The sequence below is a fragment of the Podarcis raffonei genome, chromosome 3 (genome assembly GCF_027172205.1).
Source record: "Podarcis raffonei isolate rPodRaf1 chromosome 3, rPodRaf1.pri, whole genome shotgun sequence".
Taxonomy (NCBI): Eukaryota; Metazoa; Chordata; class Lepidosauria; order Squamata; family Lacertidae; genus Podarcis; species Podarcis raffonei.
The window spans coordinates 80,473,929-80,490,756 of record NC_070604.1 but is presented as its reverse complement, the minus strand read 5'-3'; the positions used below and the strand labels follow the sequence as shown (position 1 = coordinate 80,490,756).

At 40.8% G+C, this 16,828-nt stretch overlaps 1 protein-coding gene across 5 annotated transcripts in view; it reads left to right on the top strand.

The window, feature by feature from the left end:
- The window catches only part of RGS7 (regulator of G protein signaling 7), a 127,562-nt gene that overhangs the window by 76,921 nt on the left and 33,813 nt on the right, over positions 1–16,828 (top strand). For all 5 annotated transcript variants that reach the window (XM_053382628.1, XM_053382631.1, XM_053382630.1 and 2 more), the window contains exon 4: positions 9,269–9,319. In XM_053382628.1, coding sequence (XP_053238603.1) covers positions 9,269–9,319 — 51 coding nt within the window. The remainder of the gene's footprint in view (positions 1–9,268; positions 9,320–16,828) is intronic.

The window sequence follows — 16,828 nt, the reverse complement described above, 5'->3', positions numbered from 1 at the left end:
ATTTTTTGAGTTAACAAACTGATTTCCCCCCCTGAAAATAATATGGGGATGGAAATATAATGCTAAATGTCCAGTATATTCCACTAGATATCCAGGAGTGGCCTTTATGTCATGTGAAAGATAACAAAATGCACAGTTCTGAGTCTCAGGCAGAAGTCAGAAAATTACAAGTGCCACTGATAATCCTTTAAATATATCAGAAATATCAAACTTCCTGAAGTCTTCCAATGGTTTTTCAGAGTAAGTCCTGTACACACTTACATGGGAGTCAGACCTATTGAACTCAGTGGGTCTTACTGCTGTGTAGGCATGTGTCAGATTGCATTGTTAGGCACTTTTTGAGTTTCATCTCACTTCAACTGCTGAAGGAGAAAGGTGCCATTTAAATGAATTTAATAAAACCTGAACAGTTATTCAATGTGTTTCAAACCTTAATCAGGAAACAAACTGTTATTAAGAAGATGCTTTGCTACAGTATTCTAGATTTCTCTGGGGAACAGCCAAATAGCCTTGAAATGTGTCATGTAATCAGTAAGGATTTATTATTATTTGCGCCTTGGGGCTTGTCACTTTTGTTTTCTCAAATCATCCCTCAGCCACAAACTCACAAGATGGTATTAAACAAGCTAGTATCCTCTCAGCCTCTTTTCCCCACCTGCCATCTGGGGATAAAAATACAGGTCTACCTTACAGAGCTGTTGTAAGCATAGTACCTTGGGTTACAGATGCTTCAGGTTACAGACCCTTCAAGTTGCAGACTCTGCTAACCTAGAAATAGTACCTCAGATTAAGAACTTTGCTTCAGGATGAGAACAGAAATCGTGCAGCGGTGGCAGCAGGAGGCCCCATTAGCTAAAGTGGTACCTCGGGTTAAGAACGGACCTCCAGAACGAATTAAGTTCTTAACCCAAGGTACCACCGTACACAGATCAGTTTGCAATGTCAAAAAACAGCAATAACACCAAATTATTAAAAGGAATTTTGTGCTTGGGGGTTAGCCTAGCAAGGCTTTAAAGAAATTGTCTTCCAGGTAATTACATTTAGGGACACATGATTAAGGTGAAATGTTGGGATGTTGTTTCGACCATAATAGTTCAAGTTTACAGTATATTCTTGTAACTTATGATATTGTGAGCTGACAAAAATGCTAGCTAGTGTTGCTTGGATGAGTTGGCACCACTGTCTTTGTCGTTTGATGTTATTGCCAAATAATCACTGCAGCATTATAATGGATGGTGAAGGACAAGTTGCCCTGAAGGCATTTTGATTACTACCATAGTTAATAATAAACATTTAACAATGGGAGGGGACCTTAGCTCAGTGGTATAGCACATGCTTTGAATGAAGAAGGTCTTAGGTACAAGCTTTGACATCTCCTGGAAAGTCTGGGCGAGTGTCCTATCTGAAACCTTTGAGAGCCAGTCAGTCAGTCTGTGTAGATACAATACTGACCTGGATAGACCAACTGTCTAAATCAGGATAAAGTAGCTTCCTACATTCCTAACAGTGATAGCAACCTTCTTATAGCAACAGTAATAGGTTAATATATGGTCCCAAATGGTTATGGTTGTATGGGGATATTGACAAACAGCTGAGGGAAACTAGTGCAAGAAGTGACTAGGGTGACAGTACAGTACAAATATAACCTCAGCCATCAGAGATGCTCATATTTTTTTTTTAGAATTTGTTCTCGAGGATCATAGTGCTTGATGTCAGAAAGGCAGCATGTTCTTACAGTTTAGGGCCATCAGGTTTATAGTGACAGGGTTTGCTCTTTTAGGTGGCACTTTCGAAATCCGGCATAACAAATTTCAGATGATAGATAGTCTTGGCTAGTGCATTCACACGAATGAATATGAGACCAAAACAAGGTTTTGCTACAAACTAACATCTGTTCATCAGAGGTAACACTGCAACAATCCTAGTGGCTCCAACCAACGTCCCAGATTTTTAGATTCTTAGATTTCCAGGTCAGGTCAGTTGCAGGTTTCATTAGTCTTACTCTAAGGTTATGTCAGCAACAGTCTGATGTTAAATAGAGATCCACATAGAACAGTTCACACATTAATGAGAACATGAATGACAATTATTGCAACTTATTTAATCTGGTTCTTATTTAACCTAATGATATAAATGGGTAACTGTGGCAAATGTAATATTCTAATTGTAGGTGTGTGGGAGCAGGAAATGTAGAATGGGACACCAGCTTGTACAGAAAGTCTGATTAGCTGTCAAACTATAATAACATGGATAGATGGATGACATGTTCTTCTTTCACAGAAAAGTCTTGCAAGTATGAAATCATCTTGGCTAACCTTGCTTCTTTGTTCATGTTAGTGTTTGCATGTAAACAGGCTGATAAAAAGTCATTCAGGCTGCTTTCCAGATAGTGAGTAAACAAGGAAACTGGCTCAAGTTCATTTTATGTAGCATGAAAATTGGCTAATTTAAGCAAATTTGCTATGCAAATACTTAAACTTCATCCGTTGTCCCACTGACCTCTTGCAGAGCGTTGCAGTGTTTCAGAGACAGGAAAACAACAACAGGTGCTTTGTTTAATAAGTATGTCAACCATGTTGTTAGTGAAGAGCCCCGTTTAGGGGACTTGAAGCTGAGGAGACTTATTGTACTTTAGCTGTTAAGGTACTCTTGTACCTTGAAACAGAAAGGCCACCCCACACACTGAAACAGACTTATGCATGCAAATTGTTTGCACTAGGCTGCAAGTCTTAGTCAGCTAAGCACAATGGAGCTGGAGCACAACAGGATAGATACTGAAGGAGAAGCTCAGGTTGTAGCCTAGTAGACAATGGGAGAGTTTGCACAAAATGTTAAATTATGTTTTGGTATTACAAGGATGAGTCACAGTTTACATGCTGCCTCCCTCTACACCACCTGCATTGTGGTCCCAAGGAGGAGACTGGAAGCTTCCACTTCCATGTTAGATTAGAGGTTGGATGGTTAAACTTAACTGGCTTGTGGACACAAGCCAATATCTTATCCTACTGTTTTACGTCGACTTGTTTCAGTAACCTGTAGTTAAAGTTAACCACTGTTTGTTGGGTTCAAAAGAGATGGCAAGTTGTGTGTAATCAAAAATGGAAATGAAAGCTTCTGAACTTCTCATCTTGGCCATGTCAGGGGGGGAGGGGGAGCATGCAAGTCCGAGGCTTACCTAGGCTTGTGTTCTTGTATTGCTAAACTGTGACTAACAGTCACAAGCAGCTGTTACTGTTTTATGGGGGAGGTTATTGATGTGCAAATTGCAGAGTGTTACTGATGCTTTTTAGAGAAAAGGATTAGTTCAGCTTCTGCGTGGAATATAACTTGGGAAGAAAGGAGATGATGTGAAAACATGGCTCTGTTGTGACACCGTTAATGAAGGCTAATCGAATAGCCCCTGTAACTGAGCCTGCTGCTGTGCTTCCCAGTCTCCCCCTTTTATGAGTTTCTTGCAACTGAGCTGTGAAAATTTCCACTCAGTTAACACACAAGAGCTGAACCGCCTCCAGGGAACACATATTTTTAAAATAGTAACCATATAAATACTTGGAACTGTTTAAAGTGGCTTAACATTAGATTGGGTAGTGGTGGGGAAACAGACTAGTTACTTCACTTCACGTTCAGCCAAAGAAAATCATATTGTTCTTTTGTAGAGGCAACAGAAGTTTCATACCTGTTCTTAAGAAATTATTGTTCCTCCTTTAGTGTTCTCAGCAGCGACAGAGAGGTGATCAAATCAAGCAAGGCTCCTTTTCAGAACAATCCTTGCAGGAGGAGTTGAGCTTACTGTGAAACAAGTTCAGTTCAAGTACACTTGATAAGAGTCAGATGATGCTTGTGGAAAAATATTGCTCTCTTTCTAGTATATAGAGGAGGGCAGCCACCATTTACATTGCTACAAATCTCACGGTAAGTGTTAGGGTCTAACCACAGGTGCCATTAAGGGGGTTGTTATGAAGTGTACAGTGTGCGTGGAAGTCTGCAGTTGCAGGCCAAGGCTTTGGGCTGCCTCTGTCTCCACCAACTAGATTAAATGAGGACACAGCACACTTGTCCTGATCCCCTGGCATACTACTTGGCAGACATTGTGCCAAGACGAAGTTCCACGCCCAGAAGCCAATCCATTCAGGCCAAGTCCAAAGATCAGGAAACACAGTCTGGGGTCAGTTCAAGTAAGCCAAGAAAGTAGTTCAGCAGTCAGTCTCGCAGTAGAAACCCATGAAGGTCCAAGGAGAATCCCAGGCGAGGTTCCTCAGCACAGGCAGTTGAGCAGACACAGTACCTCAGCTCTGCTGCTTTCTACTCCTTCCCCACCTGGCCAGCTAGTGAACTAGGCTGCAGGTCCTGGCCTGCCTCTGCTTCCTGGAGTGCCCCGTCCGCTGTTCCCTACGCCTTAGGACCTGCCGTGTTCATAGGGATGGAGATCTCTCTGGCTCTGGTGACAGGTCCCGCTGCTCAGCTTCCGGTGGACCAGCCCCTGCCCCCTCATCATCCAACTCCCAGCTGCACCCCTCACCAGGATCCCCTTCCTCCTCCCTGAAATCCTGCCAGTTCATGACAACACTTGACCAGGACCGATAAGGAAAACTAAGTAGGAGTTCCAGGTGTAGGTTGTTTAAATGCACCAGCAGCAGACCTGAGAGAAGCCTGTCAGCTTCATCATTCCTGCCCCCAAAGCCAGCCCTGCATCCAAGCCTGCCTGCCATTGGCCAATCCAGCACCTGATAGGTGGAGAGGGGATTATGCCCCCCCCACCTTGTCGGGTCCTGTGGGAGCAGCTGCTGGTGAACAGACTTCTCACATGCCACTGGCTCTAGGTGCACGTGGATTAATGTGGTCAAGGAAAATAAAATAAATTTCAAATAATTCTATTGCATTCAAAGGGAATTAGCAGACTTATTAAAAATAGGTCTCCAAGGAATTATAGAATCATAGAATCATAGAGTTGGAAGAGACCACAAGGGCCATCGAGTCCAACTCCCTGCCAAGCAGGAAACACCATCAGAGCACTCCTGACATATGGTTGTCAAGCCTCTGCTTAAAGACCTCCAAAGAAGGAGACTCCACCACACTCCTTGGCAGCAAATTCCACTGTCAAACAGCTCTTACTGTCAGGAAGTTCTTCCTAATGTTTAGGTGGAATCTTCTTTCTTGTAGTTTGGATCCATTGCTCCGTGTCCGCTTCTCTGGAGCAGCAGAAAACAACCTTTCTCCCTCCTCTATGTGACATCCTTTTATAGATTTGAACATGGCTATCATATCACCCCTTAACCTCCTCTTCTCCAGGCTAAACATGCCCAGCTCCCTTAGCCGTTCCTCATAAGGCATCGTTTCCAGGCCTTTGACCATTTTGGTTGCCCTCCTCTGGACACATTCCAGTTTGTCAGTGTCCTTCTTGAACTGTGGTGCCCAGAACTGGACACAGTACTCCAGGTGAGGTCTGACCAGAGCAGAATACAGTGGCACTATTACTTCCCTTGATCTAGATGCTATACTCCTATTGATGCAGCCCAGAATTGCATTGGCTTTTTTAGCTGCCGCGTCACACTGTTGGCTCATGTCAAGTTTGTGGTCAACCAAGACTAATCGGCATTAATCAGCACATGTTTGTATAAACAACACACTAACAACATAGCCTAGTTTTAGAAGAATTCGCAAAAAGTTAATAATCATCATACAAGCTATCCGTTCTAAGAGCATGTGCTAATACACATAGTACAGCTAGAGTGCAGTGAAATCGATCAGGGAAAAAGGAAATTTGCTGAGACTAGGCAATGGTGGCTGGCACCCACTGGGATTTAAGCCAACAGTAGGGAGACCTGGTAGAAGTTTGTGGGGGCAACACAGGCAAGGAAGTCCGTATAATGTATGATGGGGGTAGATTATATTGGTGTAACTCACCCCACCCCAAAGTCTTCTTAGTAGCTGGGCTAAAGCTGCCTGAGCTGGCCTCAGCCTGGCAGAGGGAAATTAAGCCTTTAAAATATAGTTTGGCTTACACCATCCCTTTTTGCCTGTGTAATTTCTGCTGGGTTGCTAGGTCATTTGACTGGGCTGAACGGAGTTTGGAATAGCACTGATTCTTCTGCTGCCCCCCCCCCCTTTTCAGGACTTACCCTGGCCTGAGCTCATAAGTTGGCTGAGCTGGGATGGAGGACTTACACTGACATATCTCTGACTGATCCAGGAGGAGGGACATATTTTGTTTCTGTGAAGGTGCCTGAAACACTTATAAAAGCCCCGTTGAATTCCAAGGCGGAATTCTTTTTGGCTTTTCAAATGCTCCTAGTGAAAAGTATATTTATATTCTATACACAGCATTAGGATCCTCACATATATACAATTTATGATTCTATGATCACATTTTGTAAAAATAGATGTATTTGTGGTATGCCAATTTCCTTGACTGCTAGGTAACTCTTGATTTGCAATGACATAAATTAAAGCGGATCTTTTTATTATTGACATTTAACTGTAATGAAAGGGTGTACTGATGATGCAAGAATAAATATTTTCTCTGCATGAGGGATAACTGTAAGACCTATATAATTTAGGAATCTTGTCTTGCTAGATAATTTTCATAATCAATTTAGTTCTATGTAGATGCACATTAATGTTGTAAAATACAGTATAAGCTTAGTGGAATAGTTTGGTGGAACAGATTTGCTGATCATAATCATCTATAATAGCAACACCAAGAAGAATGAACCTTGTTCTTCCCATGATGTCTGTATTTTTAAAAAAGTCAAGTGAAATTGTGACTTAAAACATGCCTCATATATAGGCAACTGCCATACAATATACTGTTAAATCCACATATAACCAGACATGCATAACGCTGATGAGTTTTTAAACTGTCTTAGTTTATCACTGATTTTAATTTTTTTTAATGTTTTAAATAGTTGTTTTAAGTTTTTTTAGCAATTGTAAATTGTTTTATTATTTTTGTAAACTGCTTTTACAAACTAAGCAGTGCATAAATTTTATGAAACAACAGTAATAAAATATGAAACACATAAGATACTGTAATGCACTTTGTGAAGTCGGCATTGTACCTCTGGTTAAAGCTGAAAATCAGAAATCTTGAATTCCTGATGTTAAGCTGTAGTACCAGAACTTGAATTTCTTTAGCTCTTCTGAAGTCACTATGATTAAACTGCTTTAAATACATGAACAGCAGATTAACTGATCTGTGTACTTTAATTTGACTGGCCAACAGCTTTGACCAAAATATTCTCTACTTAGGTTCATATCTGAAATGTTCAGATCTGAGTATCTACTTTGTGGAAAAAGTGGCCCCTCAAGCTGACTTAGTAATTTTCTAACATGTACCTTCCCGCCATCTTTCCATTGTGTAATACATCGTCTGAAAAGTACAACAGAAACTTGATTCTGTGGCCACCACAGAAATGACAAGCCCCAAAATACTCCGCATAAAGGAGATGTCTCGTGTGTGTGTGCATTATGCCTTTAAGGGGAAGGTGGTGTCACCTCTGCTGTGAAGTGGGTGGACAAGTTTGTGGCGACTTAATAACCATCTTTGGTATTGCCTGTATTCCTTATTCACAACACAGGGTTATGCAACTGAAGTTCTAATTGGAATTTGCAATTAGAAGAGAATTTTCGAGCTTTTTTGCTTAGCCAAAGTTTTGCTGTACATTTAGTTCATGAACTAAATCCCCCCCCCCCAATTATATAACTTGCTAATGTATGTGCAGGAGCTGAGAAACATTGCATGGAGGGGGTACCAAATGGAGCAATGACTGAGAAAACTTCAGGACACATGCAAAATTTGCTCTCTCTACACCACCCACCCTATACATTTAAAGTGCATGGCTTCTCCCAAGGAACCATGGCAACAAGAGCTTGCCCTTCAAAGAGCTACAATTCCTTAGCAAACTACAGTTTCCAGGATTCTTTGGGAGAAGCTGTGTGTTTAAAATGTACGGCGTAGATGGGACACAAGAGTACAAGAAACACATAGCAAACCTCAGAGGTAAAGACAATGCACAACAGGAAAATCCATGAGCAAAGTTCACTAGCTAGATAGGAACATACCGTATTTTTCGCTCTATAAGACGCACCAGACCACAAGACGTGCCTAGTTTTTGGAGGAGGAAAACAAGAAAAAAAATATTCTGAATCTCAGAAGCCAGAACAGCAAGAGGGATCGCTGTGCAGTGAAAGCAGCAATCCCTCTTGCTGTTTTGGCTTCTGGGATAGCTGTGCAGCCTGCATTCGCTCCATAAGACACACACACATTTCCCCTTACTTTTTAGGAGGGAAAAAGTGAGTCTTATAGAGCAAAAAATACGGTAATTGAGATTTTTGGATTTTAAGCTGTTTTTACATGCTTGTAACAAATAAATAAACCAGGAATGTGGAATAAAATGCTGCATTGCTTTTTTCTGGGATGCAGAACAAACTAATGGTGTCTGCAGCACAAGGACGGTTTCTGTAGGCAAAGGCAAATCTGTCAATTTAAGTTTTTCTCTTTCTCATTTTTCCAGTCTTAAATTCAGTTCCCCATTTCCACACCAGTTTCCAATTTTTTAGTTTTTTTATTTAAACAATTTCCAAATTATTGGAAACAATGAGAGGGAACGCAAAGGGATTAAACTATGCAAGCTCTCCTTGATGAGAGAGATCTGATGCACCTGACAGTCCCAAGGATGCTCTCCTGGAAGCCATAGCTTTGCAGAGCCTATTTTATTCTATGTACATACAGTACTTGAGCATAATACCTTGAAAATATAGGGAAACCCAATGCGAGCTGCTATCAAATCTACTGCCAGAATGTAGGACCTGTGCACAGCAACAGCAACAACAACAACAGCAACAACAATTACTTATACCCTGCCCATCTGGCCGAGCCTCCCCAGCCACTCTGGGCAGTTCCCCACAGAATATTAAAAACACGGTAGACTGTGAAATTCCAAATGAAATAAGCAGGCATCAAATAATTAAAGTGAAAGCCCACATCAACATGCGTGCAATAAGGTCAGTGTGGTACGAGGGCCTCACTGTGACCACAGTGTCCGTGATAAATATTTCTTTGGCAACGGGAAGCAGACTATGTCCAGTTCTTCATTTTTCATTTTGTATTCCATGGAGCTTACTCCAAGGAAAGTGCAGATTGTTGCAGATTTAGGCAGCTTAATAAAAATGGGCACTCTTGGGGAAGCAAACTTTTCTTTTCTAGAATGTCATACACGTTTAAAATATGGCAGCTGCATTTTAATTATTTTTCACATTTTTTTTCTAGGTTCCGACATCGTTCAGTGGTTAACAAAGAATTTGTCTATAGAAGACCCAGGTAAATACATTGTTTTTGTTTATTAAACGCTATCCCCTTTGTACTTTTGGAAAGCTGTCTAAGCTTCCTGTTGTTCCCATAATAATCATAACACCATGGAAGATGGTTTCAGAGAGTTAGAGGATTCCAAAATCTGTGATCACAGTAGGTTTTTAAGAAGTGGCACTCAGTTCTTTGAAACCTCTGTAGGAGTCATTACCTTGAAATATTGAGTCACATGATAGTTTTCCACAGGATTATCAGACCATTTTTGCAGGTTCCATGGATGGTTGGAAGGGGTTTATGAAAACTTTGCACCCCTGTGAATTGAACTGACTTTTAGGCTCCCTCCCCTTCAGTGTTTGCAAGTGTGGTTTTTACACACAAGGATGTGGACTTCTCACATGCAGTCCCGATCATGTATTTAGGATCTTTGAACACCAAGCACTGAGTGTTCCCATAAACAAGCATCTGCAGTCTTAACAGAATCATGAGATAGTCCAGGTAAATCCTTTAAGCAAGTTTATTACATCAAAACCATAATTAGAATATATTTTAAAAATGTGTTCCTTGGCACAAACTTTCACAAGCAACTTGAGAAAAGCAGGGTTTTAGTGAGTTAATCATTCACGCTAACAGAGTACATAGAAATAAAATAAAATATAGACTGACAAATGCAGAGTGATGACACATTTTATTGATGCATATACAAATTACTCCACCTTTAAAAATACCTTAACAGAAAAAGAAATCTATTTTATCTCACCACAAGTAGTTTCAATGCAACTGGTCTTGGCTTAAGTAACTTTATATATGTATTCTCTTGGGGGCATGAAAAACACTTGAGAATATAGAAACTGAACAGGGCAAGGAGAATTTTATATAGCAATACTACAAAAAGGAAAATGTTGCAAATCTCAGTGAGGTGAAGAGAAAAAAGAATGAGCTTGAATATCTGAATCGTCATATCTAACAATATTGGGCTGGTCCCAAAGGTTGCCTTTTATGAATGGTAGTAGCCTTCATTAATGAAAGAAACTTTCACAAATGGAAGGAATCTTGTGAGTAGAAGACTCTCTCCGTAAGTTGACTCAATTTTTTTGCTCATATTTTGTCTGTTGTTTGACAGGAAGCCTAAATTCATTTATTCAACAATAAGTAATGAACAATGGGTCAGTGCATTTGGCTGCTAACCAGAAGGTTGGTGGTTCCAGCCCACCTAGGATTCCTACATTGCAGGGGATTGGATTAGATGGCCAACACTACAATTCTATGATTCTACCTTTGGCTCATTTGATGCAGATGAATGGCATAAAAGTGGTCTTCTCGGGGGGACAAGTAGTGCTGGGGGGCAGACATCTTTTTAATGCATCTGTTTGTTTGTTCCATTTATGAATCATGCCATATAAAACATCTTGAAGTGATTTATCAAAGAAAACATCAGTGAAACATAGATAAAGCAATTATGCATATAAAAATAATTTTTACTAACAGTGCCACTGGAAACAATGCCATCCTATGACTTAGTCCTGTTTCCATGGGGCCATTCTGATACCAATGAGGACAGCTGCTGGTTGGCTGCTTATTGTGGTTCCAGCACCATGTGGTGGCAAAACATTTTTTTGAATAAAAGAGAGAGACTGTGAAAGCTTCTGCTGCCACGTGGAACATGGTAAGCCCGTGCCTTTGAAAAACCTTAGAGTTTCCCCCAACTTACTACAAAAGTCTCCAATTCCCCCTGCCAGCTAATGGCCCTGTGGAAGTGGACAGGCAAAGTTTCAGACCATCAGAAATTATAATATAAATGGAACAAATGGTTTTGCAGTACCTTAAGGACTAAGCATTCTAAACGACTACAATTGTCTACCATGGTTTAGTCCTAAATGCTCCTGCAGTAGAGTAGTGTCCCCATTTTCACCTTTGAAATGGTTGAGAAAATGTGTGCAGCTTGGTTTAGAACTTTTGTTAGCTTCTGTAATCCCACATAATCTCTGGTAAACACAGGTATAAATCCTTCCCGCTTTATTTCATTTTTGTCGTGAGAGTGATTTGCAGAAGTGCGCATATAATGTAGGAAGCTGAAGTTATTTGTTACATGTGAGCTCTTGCTATTCTTAGGACTGCCTACCTGTGACTCCCTGTGCAATTGGACATCCATTTTCCCTCAGATTAAAGTAAATGGGAAATCCACTTGGAATTTAGCAAAGGGAATGCAAAACGTGAATGCTATTTGCCACTGCTCTCTTTTGCTGCGATGACCTCCTCCTCCTCAACCAGCAGAGCTGGTTCTGAGTATAGAAAAGCCTTCAGCTGGGAATTCACTAGTGGGTGGCAATGAGAAATGACTTTGCTATTACAGGATCTGAGGGTACATTGGATGCCACGGTTGCGCTTATAAAGCCAGCTGTGCTGTGAACATGGACCAGGTCCTAATGGCACCAGTACAGAGTTTATTTCAAGATGGCACATGTTCCTAAATAGGAAGCATTGCCTGGGTGTGGACAAGTTAAAACACTGCTTTTCTATCACTCATTCCTACCCCTTCCATAATCCTGCCTCATTTTCCCCCTCCTTTGCCACTCTAGTCATTGCCCAAAATGAAATTCTTTTTGCAGATGCCCTTGTAGAGAAAACTCCTTTCAGGACAGTTTCTTAGAATATTATTATTTATTAAATTCATATACTGCCTGTTATGTACTGAGCGCAACTCTGAGTATATTTCACTGCCCTTTATCTGAAGATCACAAATAAACAGAAAACCTGTTTATTGAGTGTTCATTATGATTTGTTCGCAGGGAGATTACATGATGTTGTGTCAAGCAAGTGTTATCCCGCACTTCCTACCACGTTTTCTTATCACTTTTCTTAAAGCAAAAAGTCAAAGGGTGTGTGTGTTGTTGTGGCGCAGCAGTGCCAAAGCAACTTTGACTTCACAACCTGAATACGCTGGTATGTGATGGAATCCTACCCAATAATAGCACCTAGAGAAGCACCCATAGTTTCTATCTTGCACATGTGTCCTGCTCATGCTTGGTTCCAGCTTGGGCATGGCTTTGGAGTCAATATTGTATACCTAGGTGGTACTTCAGAACAGGGCATATAGTGCTGCTGGTTTTTGGAATTCCCTTCTCGTTGGAAGTACAGTTATCCCACACTAACGACAACAGAAGGTGTATTCGTTCACTCAGCCTTTGGGGACATAACTGTTATAAAACTGCAGCAGTTTTGAATCTGTATTTGTATATGTCGATGATTTCTGTGACATAGATGTTTTAATTTTTGTATGTGTTTTATTTTTGTTTTGGCTTCCATGAGAGGTAGGGCAATGTGAAAATACTACTATTACTACTGTTTCTTCTACTATTACTATTGCTACTACTGCTATTGCTGCTGCTACTACTACTATTACTACTACTACTATTACTGCTACCAATGATAATGTGTAATGCCTAGGGTAGGAAAACTAAGGCCCGGGGGCCGGATCTGGCCCAATCGCCTTCTGAATCCAGCCCACAGACAGTCTGGGAATCAGCGTGTTTTTACATGAGTAGAATGTGTCCTTTTATTTAAAATGCATCTCTGGGTTATTTGTGGGGCATAGAAATTTGTTCATTTTTCCTCCCCAAAATATAGTCCGGCACTCCACAAGGTCTGAGGGACAGTGGACGGGCCCCTACTGAAAAAGTTTGCTGACCCCTGGTGTAATGTGATTGAAGCTGGTTTTGGGCCAGAAAACTGGGTTCAAATGCTACCAGCAAAGTAAACCCATTTTGTTGGCCTTGTATTAATTGTCTGACTTTTCCATCTGTAAGCAGTTGCAAATGACTGTTGGGAAAGTGAACACAATAAATATTGCAAAACACTGTATAAAGTAAGTGGTACATAGATATAGTTATGGCAGGGAAGTTTTAAAATGCAACACAAACATCTGGCCATATTTATTCTATTGCCTTTTTAGCCTGTGCAAAAATGTTTCCTCAAATCCTTTGCAGAGGCATCTAGCAATTGAGCAGCAAGGACCTTTTCAATGCCCAGGCTATATACTGCTTCACAGCTTTCTGCCGAGAATGGAGAGATCTCATCTTCACACTGCTGTGATTCAGTGGCATTGTGTTAATGTATTAGCAGCCATGAATACCTCTTAGTATTCATACAGCTTGCATTTGTTTTATTTAACCTAAAATGATGGTGTTCCTCCTTTCGTTTAGGAAGTATTTGCAATAGAAGACTTTTATTATTATTTCTTAAGGAGCATGGAAGTTCAAGCCAGATTTTTCACTCTAGTGTCTTACTTGGTTCCACAATGCCTGGATATGTTTGATGCACCACCCGCTTTCCTAGATTGAGAATGGCTAAACTATATCACCATTGAAGAAGTGCCAAAACCACTCCCACTTGGTGCATGTTGTGCTATCCTGTCATAGATAATCCAGAACCAAGTTTCTTGTTAACACACTTTGAGGTATTGCAGAGTTGTGGCTTTATTAGTGTGAACCAAAGCCAAGTTCCTAAGCGCTAATGGCCATTAGTTCCCCCACAAGATTTTATAGAAGAACTAAAGTGCTCAGGTTTGTTCTGATAACTAGGATTAACTTGAATGCTTGCACAGAGATTGCGGTTCCATATCGTGCCAATAATTCCAATAAAATTTGTCGGCCTTTTCCCGTTCCCACCATAAACTGTTGTAGAGCCATCAAAGAACATAGATGGCTGAATTTCAACAATTCATAAGCTGGAGTTTGCTTCCAAGTCTTTGAAGTAAACTTTAGTCAGACTTTATTAGATTTTTCCTGGAGTGAAGTGTTAGAAATTTTAAAATGAAAGCCTGTTCTGGTGCCGGCCTACCATGGGGTTCCAAAGGACATACGTCATTACCGGCGATTTCCTCACTCTGATTTTTTCTGTCCCTGTGTAGGCCTCAACTGCACAACACTACAAAAATTAAATGCTTTTTGTCTTCCAAGTTACCAATATTATGGCATCTTTGTAGAAGTGTTGTTGTAATGAAGGTTATGTTTGTGTATCTTTTTTGTCTTAAAGGAGCTCATGGTGGAAAACATGATGTTATTTCATATTTTCTTCACTACACTTCTGCGCGAAGTGTTTTGAATACGGGTTTTCCCCTTGCAAAAATACTAGCCTATATATTGGCTTCCAGCCACCAGTACATAGCAGTCAATGGAATCCAAGCACACACAAAAAGGAAGGGAGCACTTGATGGGGGTGCCATGCATGATCAGTCTACCCTTGGTCTCAGATATTGATGCATGTGTTGGCCACACCCACCTCCAGTGCATGTACAATCCATGTCAGCCAGAAGGAGGCACTGTGTGAGTAGGATCCAAATTTAGCATCGTTCTCCAACCAAACATTGTTTACAAAAATGCATATATTAGGGGGAAATGTGTATAAAAATGAATATATTAGCAAAAAGAACATACAAAATGGCATTATATTAAGAGAAGCTACTGCAAAAAAGAAGTATACGTTGGTCATAGTAGCATAGAATTGTAGAGCTGGGACACCAAGGTTCATCTAGTCCAACTGCCTGCAATGCAGGAATCTCAACTAAAGCATCCATGACAGATGGCCATCCAACCTCTGCTTGAAAACCTCCAAGGAAGGAGAGTCAACCACCTCCCAAGGGAGACTATTCCAAAATGGCAGACAAGAATGTGGCTATTAGAAGAAATTCACTGAAGAATTTTCACCCGTTTTTTAAAAATAAATAAATTGCAAATTGCTGCAGAAACATGGAGAAAAGAATTCAAGATGGGGGAAATGAGAAACTGAGAGAACTGAAATAGACAGATCCTTCCATCCCTATGCATGAAAGCCGCATCACATGTTCATGTTGTTGTTATTTAGTAGTATAGTCGTGTCCGACTCTTCGTGACCCCATGGACCAGAGCATGCCAGGCACTCCTGTCTTCCACTGCCTCTCGCAGTTTGGTCAAACTCATGTTGGTAGCTTCAAGAACACTGTCCAACCATCTCACCCTCTCTCGTCCCCTTCTCCTTGTGCCCTCAATCTTTCCCAACATCAGGGGCTTTTCCAGGGATCACTGCCTTGTTGTGGTGAAGGGGCTTGAATAACTCAGAGAAGCTATGAGCTATGCCGTGCAGGGCCACCCAAGATGGACAGGTCATAGTGGAGAATTTTGTCTAAATGTGGTCCACCTGGAGCAGGAACTGGCAAGCCACTCCAGTATCCCTGCCAAGAAAACTCCATGGACAAAGATATGTTCATACTGAATGCCTAAAGATGTGCTTCCTAAGGCAGTGATGGAATAACCAATTCCTAAGGTTCCAGCAGCTGTTTTTACATATTTACCATGTATGCACAGACTTCTGAGATACTGGTGGATGAATGCCATGACCCTTTTATCTGCTGGTACCAGAAGCATCAGCTGTGACATCAACTGTACGGATTGTGGTATTCATCATTTTAAAAATATCATCCCATTAAACTTTCAGTTCTAATTATATGCTAATACTAGTTTTAAAAAAATGTTCTTATGTCAGCTTGTGACAGAACTGGAGCAATGACTGAGAGATTCAAGCCTAGGGAGTCTTTGAAAAATATACTATTTTAAGACAGCAATATTCTGGTTCTAAATATCATGGACGATTGCACACTGGCTAGATTTTTTAAAATTAGATAACTTTAAAGTAACTGTCAACTTTTAACTAAATTTCAAGGAAGATTTCTAGCTCACCTTGAGAAACCCCCTTCCTCAAAGCAAGGCAGAGAGGAGGAAGCCTCTACATTAGCAATAGAAACATTGTCTTGTGTGGTACCATGGGTTGTTGCCAACAAAGTTTCCCTGTAAATGCAAGAGCAAAACCCCTAGAGCAAATTGGAGGGGGCCATGGGAGAAGAAGTTCTGTTATGCAGATGGAAATCCTTGTGCTAACAGGATGGCTTTGTGGGGTACAATCCCATGTCTTGCAGTGGCCCAGCGTTCTGCTTTTTTCCTTCTGTGTCCCACATCCCTTTTCCTCAGACTTTCCTTTCCAGTTCATATCCATGATATTCAAAATGGAACCCTGTTAGTTTCCACCCCTTCTATATTTCCTAGCTTCCTCTATCTTCTGCCTTCCTATCTAGGATTTCTAGAAGTACTACAGACCTAGAAAGTGCCTAGAAAGAGTTCAGAAACCAAGAAATCAGAAACTAATACATAGCATGTTTATATTTAGCTTATCCCTTTTAACTTTTTTTAGTTCCTATGAGCAATATCTCTGTGTGTAAATATATAAACAAAACACTTTTCTTTGTCAGTTCTATATGTTATGAGTACTATAACTGCCCTAGTGAGTTATTAACAATTTTGCTGTAGTTATGCATTATTTAAAAGTGACCATCAATTTGTAAGAAGCATCCTCAGCTACAGGGTTAGTGGGCCAAAACTTTCCACTGAAGGAAGAGTCCATTGTGAAAGGGGGCAAAGCTGCCTTCGCTTTGGGGGGCAGAGGGGAACATTCACTAAATACCCCTGCAACCTCCCTTCGGCTAGTGACAACCAT